General features: G+C 33.7%; 2 protein-coding genes across 2 annotated transcripts; one reads left to right on the top strand and one right to left on the bottom strand.

Moving 5' to 3' along the window:
- Positions 1-2073: 2073 nt before the first annotated feature.
- Positions 2074-4746, top strand: LOC120138931 (protein DETOXIFICATION 14-like). The gene is made up of 7 exons (XM_039154314.1): positions 2074-2421; positions 3002-3546; positions 3626-3712; positions 3808-3864; positions 3936-4174; positions 4249-4454; positions 4696-4746. Exons 1-7 carry the CDS (start codon positions 2125-2127, stop codon positions 4744-4746), a joined length of 1482 nt encoding a protein of 493 aa, XP_039010245.1. The 5' UTR covers positions 2074-2124.
- A 2305-nt stretch (positions 4747-7051) lies between these two features.
- Positions 7052-13133, bottom strand: LOC120142060 (CDP-diacylglycerol--serine O-phosphatidyltransferase 1-like). Its single transcript, XM_039156821.1, has 12 exons — positions 12757-13133; positions 11858-11923; positions 11714-11773; positions 11053-11143; positions 9783-9837; positions 9603-9682; positions 9314-9430; positions 9083-9167; positions 8095-8186; positions 7742-7995; positions 7534-7622; positions 7052-7375 (listed from the first exon to the last, which is right to left on the bottom strand). Exons 1-12 carry the CDS (start codon positions 12918-12920, stop codon positions 7248-7250), a joined length of 1281 nt encoding a protein of 426 aa, XP_039012752.1. The 5' UTR covers positions 12921-13133; the 3' UTR covers positions 7052-7247.
- Positions 13134-13535: the final 402 nt, after the last annotated feature.

The following is a 13535-nucleotide window of genomic DNA, read 5'->3' as shown; positions in this document are numbered from 1 at the left end:
GTGCACTTTTTGAATTGAAGATATAACAACTTTTAAGGGAATAGATGATTGCTATACCCAGTTTCCAAAGAATCGAATAAACAATCTGAAGGTATAAAGTTTACTGGGAACGCTTCAAAAAGTTATGTGCAAGCATGATCAAATTCTCACGATTAGGATTGAGTTTTGTAAAACTTTTGGCTAACTGGAAGTTTAGCTAAGCGTGGATTGGGTCATGCTTAGCATTGTGGAAAGAATTTAATGAAAGAAAAATGGAAATGAAAGAAAATCATAACTTCAATAATTATCCAAGGAAAAATAAATTTCAATGTGTTTCAACCGTTGAACATAATGTGTATTTATAACCTAAGAGTTATAACCAAATAAAATATCTAATTCCTAAATATAATCAAACTAAAAATCCGACCAGAAGTTCTAAATAAATAAAATAACTAATTTCTAAATAAAATATAATAATAAAATAATCAAACTAAAATTACTAAATTTAAAAAGGTTTATCACAAAAGATAAAAATAAATATTTAAGTTTTGTAGTCCTGATTGATTTTTGCTTCATCTCCTAGATAGCCTTGTTTCAAGTAAATTTAAAATTTAATATTCAAGATAATTCTACTCATCTTTTAGAAAATGCTAAATGGACCGTTGAAATCTGCTAGTTTTTGGGCTAATTAATCCAATAAAATTCGTGTCCAAACTAAATTTAAAATAAAGATAAATCAGTAATATTCAGTCGAAAATAAGGAGTTAATAACAACAAATATATGCAATATTAAAAACTTATCACATGATTTTAAATATGGTTTATTTTAAATATGTGTTATTTATTATTCATTCCTTACGATTTAGATTGAATGACGAGCATAAATGAATATAGTTTATTTTAAATATGTGTTATTTATTACTTGAATTTTTTATTTATCGATCTAATTCTAATTAATATTTGTGTTAATGTTATTTTAAATTCATTTAATTATAAAAATAACATGAACCAATCGACCTCATTGTTATCCTTTGAAATTTTAGATTCGAGCACCGTCTATACATAAGCATTCATTGTCAAATTGTCAAATAGTTGAGAGTCTTCAGACAGATACCTTGTAGTCATCCCATATTTATGAACAAGAATAATTTTATAAAGGGTAAACTATATGTTTAGTCATCCAACTATTATTTTGGTTTCATTTTAATCATTCAATTTATTTTTTTTAAAAAATATCACTGATGTTATATTTTGGCTTTATTTTGATCACTCATTATTAAAAAATTTAACAAAACTGTTGGTATATTTTTTACGGACTTTATAGTGACACGTCAGTATCACCGTTAATTTTTTTAACGACGGAATGCTAAAATGAAATCGTGGTGATGATTTTAGAAAAAAAGTAATTCGATGATTGAAATGAAACTAAAATGATAATTGACTGACTAAATGCATAATTTTCCCTTTTATAAGATATGAATAAATTTTTAAAAAATTGTTTACATATTTTCTAATAGCTACTAAACATTGAAAAATAATTTTTCTAATAGTAGCATCCCCACCATAGAAGGCAATGGTGCAGTCATTCCCACAGATGCTTAGTATGGGACAAAAATTTACAACTCATGCCTTATTGCAAAGGAACTTGAGATCCACAACAAAAGAATGCCGATTAGAAAACCAAAGAAAACATTGAAAATATATATTTTTTGGATTTTGTTTAATAATTATTATAAAAAAATTCCCATATGATGCAGCAGATGAACCAAAGAGGCTTAACATCTAATTATCAGTTTATTTGCCGTTTTGTTCTGTACAAGGTTTGCCTCAACTCTCAACAACCCCTTTTATTATATATAAGACAAAAATAATAGTATAAGTCTTGATGACCGACAAAATAATCGATATACACAAAAGTGAACGTTTGACTGGCAAGTTATAAATAATCAACCACGTGTTCCACCTATAGTACACAGAAAAGCAAATTACAAAGAGGCTCACTATTAAAAATTGATTTAATACAAAAATAAATGTATAAATTATATTGTTTTTCACATAAATTATATTTAGGTGTTGAATATAAACTACATTCATAGTCACCAACCTATTGATTCTTTCCGATTCATTAAAAAGTGTGCCACAGAAATGGTTAAAGCATACGATTCATCGATGGATGATGAGAACATGGAAAAGGGTCTGATGGCTAATGAGAGTGGAGCACAAAGGGAAGAATCAGGCCGTAATACTTGTTCGAATTTGGATGAATTCATTGAAGAATCCAGGAGGATTGGGTACATAGCTGGTCCAATGGTGGCAGTGAATTTCTCACAGTATTTTCTGCAGATTATATCAGTGATAATGGTTGGTCACCTTGGTCAGCTTCCTCTCTCCAGCATCGCCATTACCGTCTCCTTCGGTTCCGTCACCGGCTTCAGTGTTCTTGTAAGTGCTTTCCTGCTTCCCCCTCTATTTCTGACTGTAAATAAATTATAGCGTAGGTGCAAAATTATCCCCCTAGTAGATTAGAGTAGATTAGAGTGTGTTTTGTTGAGTCACCGACTATTAAAAGTTATAGATTTATCCCTCAATATATTATTTTATTGAATCTTCAATTATTATAAATTATAAAATAGTCACTTTGACTGAGTTGGACGTTAGACTATTGACATTTTGTTTACATGTCGTCAAGCTAATGTTTAAAAGCAATAGTAGTGCCAGTGATATCTTTAAAATATGATTTTATCATATCAGTTAATGTTCATGTCAGTTGAAAATCACTTTTTAACAAAAAATATCGAGTTTAGAACATATGGATGGTCAGGTGATCATTATGTAACTTTTAATAGTTGGAGTACTTAGCGAAATAACAAAATAATGCATAATAATCAAAAGACTATTTTGTAACTTTTAATAATTAGAGGGTTCAACAAAGTAACACCTTATGGTCTAGGGACCATTTGTATACTTTAACCTAAATTATATCGAAGAAGACTGAACTCCTATTGGAACATGCCAAGAACAGTTTGGGATGTCAGGTGCACTTGAAACTTTGTCTGGGCAAGCTTATGGAGCTCAGCAATATGGGAAACTGGGAACTCAGACTTATACAGCTATATTCTCCCTCATCTTAGCTTGTGTTCCTTTGACAGTCCTATGGGTTTATATGGGTAAATTACTGGCTCTGGTGGGTCAAGATCCTCTTATTTCAATAGAGGCTGGTAAATTAATCATGTGGCTCATCCCTGCTCTCTATGCTTATGCGACTCTTCAACCGATCGTCCGATTCTTTCAGACGCAAAGTTTGATAATGCCATTGTTTGTAAGCTCCTGTTGCACTCTTTGTTTCCACTTGCTTCTTTGTTGGGCTTTGGTGTTCAAGTGTGGACTAAATGGCCAAGGAGCAGCGTTGGCAATCAGCATTTCCTACTGGACTAATGTGGTTTCACTAGGATTATACATGATGTTCTCTGATACTTGCTCAACAAGCCTCGTCCCTGTTTCCATGGACGTGTTTCGAGGAATTCGAGAGTTCTTCCGTTTTGCTATCCCTTCCGCTTCGATGGTTTGGTAATTTGCTTTGCAGTCGTGATCGAATTTCTCTTTACGATGTTTGCCTTATGTTCGTTTCCATCATCTTTGGTTGCAGCCTTGAATGGTGGTCATTTGAGTTGCTCATAATATTTTCTGGTTTTTTACCAAACCCACAACTTGAAACATCAGTTACTTCGGTTTGGTACATTCTCTGCTGTGTTGTATTCTTTTAGGTAGCCCTCAAACAAACTATTAGCTTGTAAATTTTGTTGATGGCTTTGCTCTTCATTTTACCAGTCTAGCAACCATGTCTGCACTATATCCAATACCAGAGGGAATAGCTGCTGCTGCAAGGTATGTTACATAACATGTATGAGGCATTCATACATCAAACCGGTCTTAACAAAAATGTTTTCTTCGAACAGCACTAGAGTTTCAAATGAACTAGGAGCAGGGAACCAGCGTTCGGCTCGTTTTGCTGCCTTCACTGCCTTGACGATTGCGGTATTAGAGTCGTTTACCGTCTCTGCAGCCCTCGTTTCCAGTAGGCATGTTTTCGGTTATGTTTTCAGCAATGACAAGGAAGTTGTTAGTTATGTCACAGACAGGGCTTCTTTGCTAGCAGTGTCTGTTGTCTTGGATAGTTTACAAGCCGTCCTCTCAGGTAAGTTCATTCGTTCGGTCGTCTCGATACGTATTTATTTGAGCATGCAGCTTTTATCCGATCTGGTTTTCCAGGTATTGCAAGGGGATCGGGATGGCAGGATTTGGGGGCGTATATCAACCTCGCCGCATACTATCTTTGCGGTGTTCCGGTTGCCGGCATATTGGGATTTTGGGTTCAGATGAGAGGAAATGGCCTTTGGATTGGAATACAATCTGGTACCTTGTTGCAAACACTTTTGCTCTCTGTCAGAACGAGTTGTATAGATTGGCATAAGCAGGTCTGGTCTGTCTCCGTTATTCTCTTTATACCTTTATCATCTTATTCCGTGACTCGAACACGATCATGTTCTCGTACTCATGTCCGCTAACCACATATACGCACACGCACACAATTATACTATCTTACTAAGAGAGTGTTGAATTTTTTGAAAAGCATTTCCGTTTTCTTGCAAGATCATTTTTTCCATGCTGATGTCCAAAATATGTGTTTTTGAGACTTTTTTTTTTGCATGGATGCAGGCAAGGAAGGCAAGGGACAGATTATCGGAGAGAGCTGTTGATCAGTTCTGATTATCATATCAATTTATAAAGATTTTCATCTTTTTTATTTATTTAAGTTGTAGAAAATTACTCTCCTTTGTCAATACTTTAAGTTATACCAAAGTAATGGACATCTAAATTAAAGTTATTCATATGAGTTGTATGACATTTGCTTATTATTTTTCAAAGATTCTATCAGTTTATTTGATCACAGCCATGCTTCAAGGAGATTAAGCCATGTTTTAAGGAGATTAAGGGCCGTCCGGGAATGCTTATGGAAGTTTTTTTGGGTCTAAAATTCTCTTTGAAACGTAAAAGCGTTCTCAAACAATTATTTAACAAAAAAATTACATTTGAAATGTGATTATTAACTCAAACAAAAAAGTTGCAAAAACAATACTTGTGCATTGGAAAATCGTTTGCAAGTGAGTCAAGTCACAATATTGAAGAATGTGGTCGTAAATATTTTGGCTAAGATGGCGATAAATCAATTAGAGAGAAATTATTTGAGTGTTCGTCTAACATGTAATTACACTCAACAAGTATATGGCATTTTAACTAATTTTTAACATGGCACGAGCCAAGTAGCCTCAATGATTAAAGGCATGATTATTATCTTTAAAGGTTTCAAGTTTGAGCATAACCCTTATACGAATGTTTAAGCGTTCGTTGTTAAATAATTAAGAGTCTTTTGAGTAAATATTATTTTGTAATACACCTTAACTTCATGTCAACTTTTTCTACATAAATAAATTTGTTGCTAATCAGTTTTTTTTATTGTTTTTATTATATATTGATTTAAATTTTAATTGGTAATTAAGTTAGATTTTAATTCAATTCTAATGGTTGGCAGTTATTTGGTGATTGAGCTTAGTTAGTAAAGAAATCTTATGGAATAAGATTTTATTTGTGACTAATTATTTGGCTCTATATAGTTCTTAACCTTTAGAATTATGTGAAAGACAATTATTGTAAAGACATAATTCTTTTGGGATCTCTGATTGAGAGATTGATTTTTGCGGAGATGCTAGAAGAATTTTGATAATATATCGAGTTTGTGAAACATACCAGAATTTCAGCTTACATAGAATTACAAGTAGTTTGTTAAACTACTTGTGCCAACACTCGTCAACAGTAACATGATATATAAATAATATTCTAAAATAATAAAATAGAATATAGTTTTGTTCACGTGTGATTTTTGTTTAAAGGGTGAAGATGTAGATGGTATGGTATGTCAAAAACCTCAAACCGTCAGATAATTGTTAGATAATTTTTAGGTGGCTAAAACATAATTTAATAGAGTAAAAGGACATATAAATAAGATCATAAAACAATAGAATTAAATTTTGTTGATGAATGATTTGTGTCTAAAGGAATGGTGAAAATTTAGATGGCAACATTAAGAGCCTTGAATGATCATGTGACGGTCAGATGTGAATTGAACGTTAATGAACATTGTGTCCATAAACGTATCAAGGTGATAAGGTGGTCTTCCTATATAACAATGATGTTACACTCATCGGTAGAGGTGTACAAAAAATCCGAATATCTAATTTTGTGTAAAAAATATTCGAAACCGGTTATGATTCGAACCGATTCTTTTATAAACCGATTTTTTGACTTAGTGAAAAAACCGAATCGATTTTTATCCGATCCGAATCAGATTTAAATCCGGCTATGTGCATCTCTACTCATCGGAGATGATGTAGGGACATTATCGTCGGTTAAATTGCTGTTAATACAATCACTTTATAGAAAGATTTAAGTTATAAGAACTTGAGTCTTTAGGGATCGGAAGAACAGAAAAAAATTTTGTCCCAAACTTCATACGTAACGTGGAGAAGGTTTTGGATATCGATAAATAATGATCCTACACGTCATCAGGATCCCTTAATTAAAGTCGGAAATCCAAATCATATATTTGTGAATAGAGCAAACTAAGTTAAAATAATCAACTCTATAATAAATCTTTGTAAAATTTTCTCTAAATAGTCGATCAATTAATTGGATATCAATAGTTAAATCCAAAAAAATGTTCTCAAATGCCTTCAAAATTTTTGACCCAACTAGCAAAATTCTTGGATGCAGTGACAGATCCTAGAATATTTTTTAGGACATGTACACATGTTAACACCATAAATTTTTTTAAATGAGATTAATACAAATAAAATTTAAAGGTATACATCACCTGTAAAATAAGTAACTAATGGAAAAAAACTCAGATTTCAGAGTGAGCACGATAAATATCAGGGTGAATACAACAAATTTGCATCTGAAAGAAAAACAATAAAGAGAAATACAACGGGAAAAGCTGAAACAGTTGGGAAATTTGAGCCACAAATTGGTAAGTAAAATGGTCATGAAAGTAGGAGCATATTTTTCTATCCTAATCCTAACAACAAAAAGAATAGAATAATATGCATTTACAGTTTATGACAAAGTTACACTAATGTACATCACTCCATTGAATTGAAGGATGCCCCCCATCAATAACGTAACCGAAAGAATAATGTATTGCGTTGCCGAAATTATCGTCTCTTTTTGCCGTAACTCCGTTGTAGTTTCCATGACCAAATCACAAGGAACAATATAAGAGCCAACCCCATCAATGACCAGAAAGTTACCAACCATTTCGGCATCGGCTTAGGGTATAAACCTGATGGGTGGGGAATAGACAAAAACTACAACAGGTCAACGCAGTAGCAAACTGGCCAGAAAATCTAATCAAATCAACCATAATACAATTATCATTGGCGTAGAAATTATCATAACTCAAACGACCGTATAATATATCGTGTGGGGATTGGATCATACCTTGTCCAAACTTGATGCATATGAGAAGCTCGATTATGCAAATCGCGAGTGAGAGCCAACAGAAAGCTCCAACCTTTTTCACTGGTTTTCTGAAGAAAAAAAAAGGCAACTAGTTTTCAAGTGAAACAAGAAAGTTCTGCTTATAATAATTTTCCTGGCACTATATATACATGTACACCTCAGCAATGGAGAGAGAACGATATAGTACCGGTCTTGGAGGTATGAGTTGTACTCACGAATTGTCGGTATTGCTATTAGCCACCACAAAATCAACCTGTAGACAATTACAGGGTTTCGAGGAGGAATCCAGAGACAAAACTTTAGAAAGAATGTATTAAGTTCTACTGTCAAGAAGACAATGCAAAGGCTGAGGACTTGAATGAAACGCCATGGACCAAGCAATGGGTGCCATTCATCTTTGTCCCAATGTGCCGGCGTAAATTGTCCTAATGTTCGTTTCACCTGACAAAAGCAAAGTGCAACAACAATTTTGTGACTTGAGTTTTAACTCTAATAGTCTATGAAAGCTTCTAAGCCAAGTAATTACACGGGAAAACATACTTTGCCAATGATGTTAGGCTGACCGCTTATACCAACCCACTCATAAGTTCTTCCATCAAAGTACCTAACAGTATGCATTCCGGCCCAAATACCTGCAAGCAGAACAAATATGTTGTCAATATATAGACTGAAGAATCTTGAACTCTTTAGTTCCGGACCAGAAACTTACAACAAAATAGAACTGAAGACTATACTCATTATAATAGACATAGAAAACTGCTACTCCAACTTAGGTTGCAAAAGTGAGAAAACTCGAGGGGTAACAAGCAGGCATTGCAGGATGAGGAATACGATCATATGTGGGGTTAAAAACCATTTTCATACCAATTGAATTTGGTGTCATGAGTGAGACAAACTTGGTTATTGAAGATACATAAAAGTCTTAACAAAGTAATATTAAAAGAGAATTATGTTAGTCATTTGGTTTCCTAACTATTATGATTGGGATCCGGTTTAGATCTCTTCAATTAAAAGGTTTAGGGTCCCCTAAAACTACACTATTTCCACTTTTCCGAAATTTTCTTCCACCTGGTTAATGAGTGACAGCATCATGGAACATCAAAACCACAGAAACTTTTCTCACCGAAATATCAACAAATACATGAAAATATAAGCTGAACAATAAATATCAAATAGGATGGCAGAAAAATTCCTGTCATGCAACAAAAAACAAACAATAATGATCCACTAACGAGACTGGGAACCCCAGAACCACTCTGTTACGGGAAATATCATAGCACAAAATATGACCCCTAACAAAGATTAATTCATTTTACCACACCGTATAAAAACTTGCTAACAAACATTTTAATAATTGAAAATGGAACTTAAAAGACTGTTCCAAAAACAAGTTAGCCAGAGGCCTCGTCACTTTCAGAGTTTCAGTCAATGAGTCAAATCATATGCTACAGCCTTAAGCACAACAGAGACCGAAGGAAAAGAACATATGGAAAACAAAGGGTAATAAAATGGAAGTGCAGGATCTTACCAAACCAATTACATATCAAAATATCAAGAATAATGCTGTCCCACCAACACTCATTAAAGTTGGGTAGCATGTGTCGAAAGGTAAGCTGTATATGCCATCACAGTAGTGAGTTCATCGATACAAAACAAACAGTATGGAAATGCATTACCTTATTAATAGTAATACTTCTAAAAAGGAAATCAGAACAATAAGAAAAACGGTAAGCATATCATTATTGGGTCAAAAATTAACCTCCATAAACTCAAATCCAATCGAGAGGACCCAGAGAAGCGGCTGATTGCGGATTAAAATGGCCTTGCCCCACCAACCAAAGATGTGGGCTAGAACAAATTCATCAAATAGCGTCTCCTAGAAATGGTTTTATTTACGTGTAACAAGATTAGAATTGCAAAATATAAAACCACAACAATTGCATAAAGAAAGACAAGCTCAAGCATGCATTAAAATAAATACCTAAAGAAAAAGAGGTAAAAGAAGTAGAATAAAGCAGAGAATCCAGGTTGTGCAAGAAGATCCATACATAAACATTCTTAAATCTGTTAGAGGGATTTTCAGAAATATAAATGCGACAATCAGCACCATAGGATCGTTCTGGAAGCTCTGCATGAAGAAGAAAATAATAAATCAATAAAAAACCAATAGAATTAATAACAGAAGAGCAAATATGACACTAAATATCTTTCAGAGGCAAAAGCAGTACCAACACCAAGGTCAGGATGAAGAAACTTCATGAATTGTCTAGCATCGCCGCGTGTCTGAAACAGAATTGAGAGAAACCGTCACTAATCATTTATTGCAACCCTTTACGCAAACATATATGTATATTTTACTTCTTCTCGTGTGTGTGGTAACGCATCTCAGTTCTTATTTGCAAAGCCAAGAAACTCTGATAAGGGATGATATATTAACAGTACCAAAGCCTTAAATTGTGAAGTGGGCTTTCTTAAACTGAATGTAGATGCAGCAGTTAGTGGTGATTGGAAGAAAAGTGGAATAGGGGGAATCTTAAGAGATGATGATGGTACGGTGCTGGCTTCTTTCCAAGAGGCTACTGGCCCAGGTCCTCCTGCTTTGACGGAGCTTAAGGCAATTAAGAAGGGTTTAATTTTCTTTGATTCTCTTCGACGGTGTTTTAAGAAACGTTTGATTATCGAAAGTGATAGTAAACTGTCAGTGGTGTGGGTTAAGAATATAGATAGTTGTCCTGATGTGTATGTTACAATTGTTAAGGACATTGCTGATAGGTTAAGAGCCTTGGAGGGAGTAATTTGATGGGTAGCTAGGACAGCAAATATTGAGGCTGATGGTTTAGCAAAGGTTGGTATTGGCTAGTTTCAATGTTTTTGTTTAGGTTGTTTATTTTTCAGAGTATCGGGTTGTTCATTGTAAGGGGGGGGGGGTGATCTTTGCTGTTTTTAAACATTATGTATCTTTCTGTTATTAATGAATTTTGAGGCACTCTTTTCCTCCTTCCGCAGATTAAGGAGTACCTTTTGGCGCTCCATTAATCATGAAGGGGGTTTTAACGAGGCCTCCTCTTCTTATCAAAACAAATTGTGAAGAGGGCAAGAGTTTATGATAACAAGATTAACATGGTTTCCTGCAGGGTAACGAATGCTATACCCCTTTCTCCTCAAATGACTAGTTTAGCGCAACTCACTACACCACTTAGGGGACTAAGCCTCCTGGTCCTACTACTCTTACACTAGGTCTTGTCTCCATTAGAGCTAAATCTCTTCCTTGGCTTAAGCATAATTCCTCAAGAATCAAGTGATCGATTAAGACTCCAGGTGTAGCACATAATGTTGACCAACAAAAATAAATGAATCTACTAGATACAAAAGCAAATATACACATATAATATATAAAATAAATAAATATATATATATATATTCTTTGTAATGGACAGCAAAGCTACATATACTTAAAGAAAATAAATAAATAAATATAAGCTGCATAAGGAAACTAACCTGAAAAAGCAAAAAAGTGAGTGCGACAAGGTAAACAACAGCCATTCCATGAACTAAACGCCAAATTGCCGGATGTGGCCGAATAAGGACCCTGAAAAGAAGCTTCTTTTAAGTGCCAAGAAATGAAACTAGCAGTCCACGAACCACACTAATAAGAAATGCAGGAGACAAGAATAAAGATTTGGAAAGAAAAAAAAATATTAAACTTCATGAATCATAACAGCATTGTTTTGACACCATGAAAACCATTTTTGGTGTACTATAGATCCAAGGGCTCATATAGCAAATAAAAATACATATTTAAACTTCAACTCTCATATAGAGGAAATAAAAATCCATAAATAAATTGAAACAAAATTTTGATTTATAACGTGAAAGCCTCAGATTGTTGAGTACATTTTATCTATACATGTCTTCTGAAAAGGGAAATTTCAAAATTCTGTTTCTAAAAGGTTACAGAAGAATCAAGTCTGCACCTTTTCAAGAGCATTCTTAATGAACCAAAGAATTGTAACATCAATGAATACACTACTATTTTTTTCGAAGGAATAAAGGGGATTTGCATCTGCTACAAAAATACTTTTCTACAAAAGAGTAAGGAATCCATGTAAAACAATTAAATGGAATAAGTTCTAAAGAAAGAATCGATATAATAACTTACGTGGAAGGAGCCTGCAGCAGGCAATAAGCAAGAAAAACTGCAATCATTGCCCATACACCCCTATAAAAAAGCACATGGGAGATAATATATGTCAGCAAGTAAAAGGAGTAAGACATAACAATGGCATTAGAAATAAATAGAAACCTTTTTACAGATGTTACAAGATCACCAGATTCGTTGCTCTCGGGATCAAGGGCTCCACTTGCCCAACTGTTAAACATATAGAAACAAAAAAATGAGTCTTAATATAAGAATTGAGATATAATTTTAAATTAAAGGAGAGAAAGAACTGAGACATGAAGATTAACAACAAGGTACTGGTCTTCAAAAAAAAAAGACAAGGTACTGACTACTGACTGCAGCAGGTAGAAAACAATAGCAAGAAACTACCATCATTTAACTTGAATGATACTGTATAATGATCAGACGGCAATAGAGAAATAGATAATACCAATTGTTTCCCTTCAAGTACAATGACTTTGACAAGCGCAAAGTGAACTACTATAGCTGAATAAAATTAGTTCATAAAAGATTCAAAGCATATAAGTTTCCGCGAGATTTTCTTAAAACTTGTTTAATCTACAACGCTCATTGTGACCATAGTGTCCTTTTTAAAACACAGATCCCATTTTCTTACTCACAATCCTCAACATTGCTGCACATGTTGCCAAAACTATAGTAGCATCAAGAATATTTACGGTCAACCATCACAAAAACTAATTCAAACTGAAAATTAAGCTTTTCTAATGAAATATTACTATCTGGTACATAATACATGCACCAGAGGCAAGTTCCAAAATTAGGATCCATGGGCAACCGTATGGTTGATGACAACCAAATGATTCACACAACTCGCAACAAAAACATGAGAATGAATTCAAGCCAGGAAATATAAATTCTACCAACAAAAGAAGAATCTGTGATATTAAAAGATAAGAGACCAACAATATAAAAGATGTCTGCAAATTGAAAAAGGGACAAAATTGTAGAATTTACAATGGAGCATATGCTAAAAGGAAGTATATACTAAGCAGGGAACTTACATAAGAAAGCATGCACCAATGAATAACAATGAAATGGTACGAGGTTTGTACGCCCATGCAATCCATGGATCTAAATCATTGACAGAACATGGAAAATTAGGATCTCCATTTTCTTGAACTATATGCTCCCTTCTTCTCAATCTCCTATGACCGTTAGGTTCCATAGGCTCTTGGTGTTTAAACAATACAAACTTGCTCACTGCAGAACAACATTTTAAAATATCATTGTAATATTTACTTGAGAACTTCTAAAAGGACAATCTTTTGAATAACAGTAAGAAAATCTAACATATGTCACTGTACATACATACATAAAGAGCTGACAAGAACTAAAAGTATTAAGAGGCAATCTAACATATATAACTGAACATGTATAAAGAGATGAATTAAAAGTATTAGGCCCAAAGGAGGGTATTGATAAGTTATGTGAATATGAAATGCAATAAATTCAATCACCAGACCTATGATTAAACGAACTTGTCTTATTAACCAACTTTAGGTAGAGCAACGCACAGCCTTAATATAAGCATAGAAGCATCTTCAACACAACAGTTCAATAAAAACAAGTGGAAAAGGATGGAAAAGTTTACCATAAGATATATCATCCATATCTGTCTATTTAAAAAGAAACTTAGGGAAAGGATTTCTTCTGAGTCTGATATTAAGATATAAGTCATCATTTAGTAAATATCATTAAATGATATACAGCTCTCTCTCGCTATATATAATTATTAGGCTTCAAATGGTGGGAATGAAAATGTTTTATTCTTATAGTTTAG

This window comes from Hibiscus syriacus, unplaced genomic scaffold (assembly GCF_006381635.1).
Source record: "Hibiscus syriacus cultivar Baekdansim isolate YM2019G1 unplaced genomic scaffold, ASM638163v2 tig00002237_pilon, whole genome shotgun sequence".
NCBI lineage: Eukaryota > Viridiplantae > Streptophyta > Magnoliopsida > Malvales > Malvaceae > Hibiscus > Hibiscus syriacus.
Note: the sequence above shows the minus strand (reverse complement) of the source record. Positions and strands in the feature narration are given on the sequence as shown.

Bases quoted from the DNA above. Each gene is read 5' to 3' on its own strand.
- LOC120138931 (XM_039154314.1), top strand. From the start codon at position 2,125: ATGGTTAAAGCATACGATTCATCGATGGATGATGAGAACATGGAAAAG. The intron at 3,865-3,935 runs GTATGTTACATA...TTCTTCGAACAG, and splicing joins GGAATAGCTGCTGCTGCAAG to CACTAGAGTTTCAAATGAAC. The intron at 4,455-4,695 runs GTCTGGTCTGTC...GCATGGATGCAG, and splicing joins GTATAGATTGGCATAAGCAG to GCAAGGAAGGCAAGGGACAG.
- LOC120142060 (XM_039156821.1), bottom strand. From the start codon at position 12,920: ATGGAACCTAACGGTCATAGGAGATTGAGAAGAAGGGAGCATATAGTT. The intron at 11,144-11,713 runs GTAAGTTATTAT...GCTTCTTTTCAG, and splicing joins CTGCTGCAGGCTCCTTCCAC to GGTCCTTATTCGGCCACATC. The intron at 9,168-9,313 runs GTTAATTTTTGA...TGGCATATACAG, and splicing joins TTGGATTTGAGTTTATGGAG to CTTACCTTTCGACACATGCT.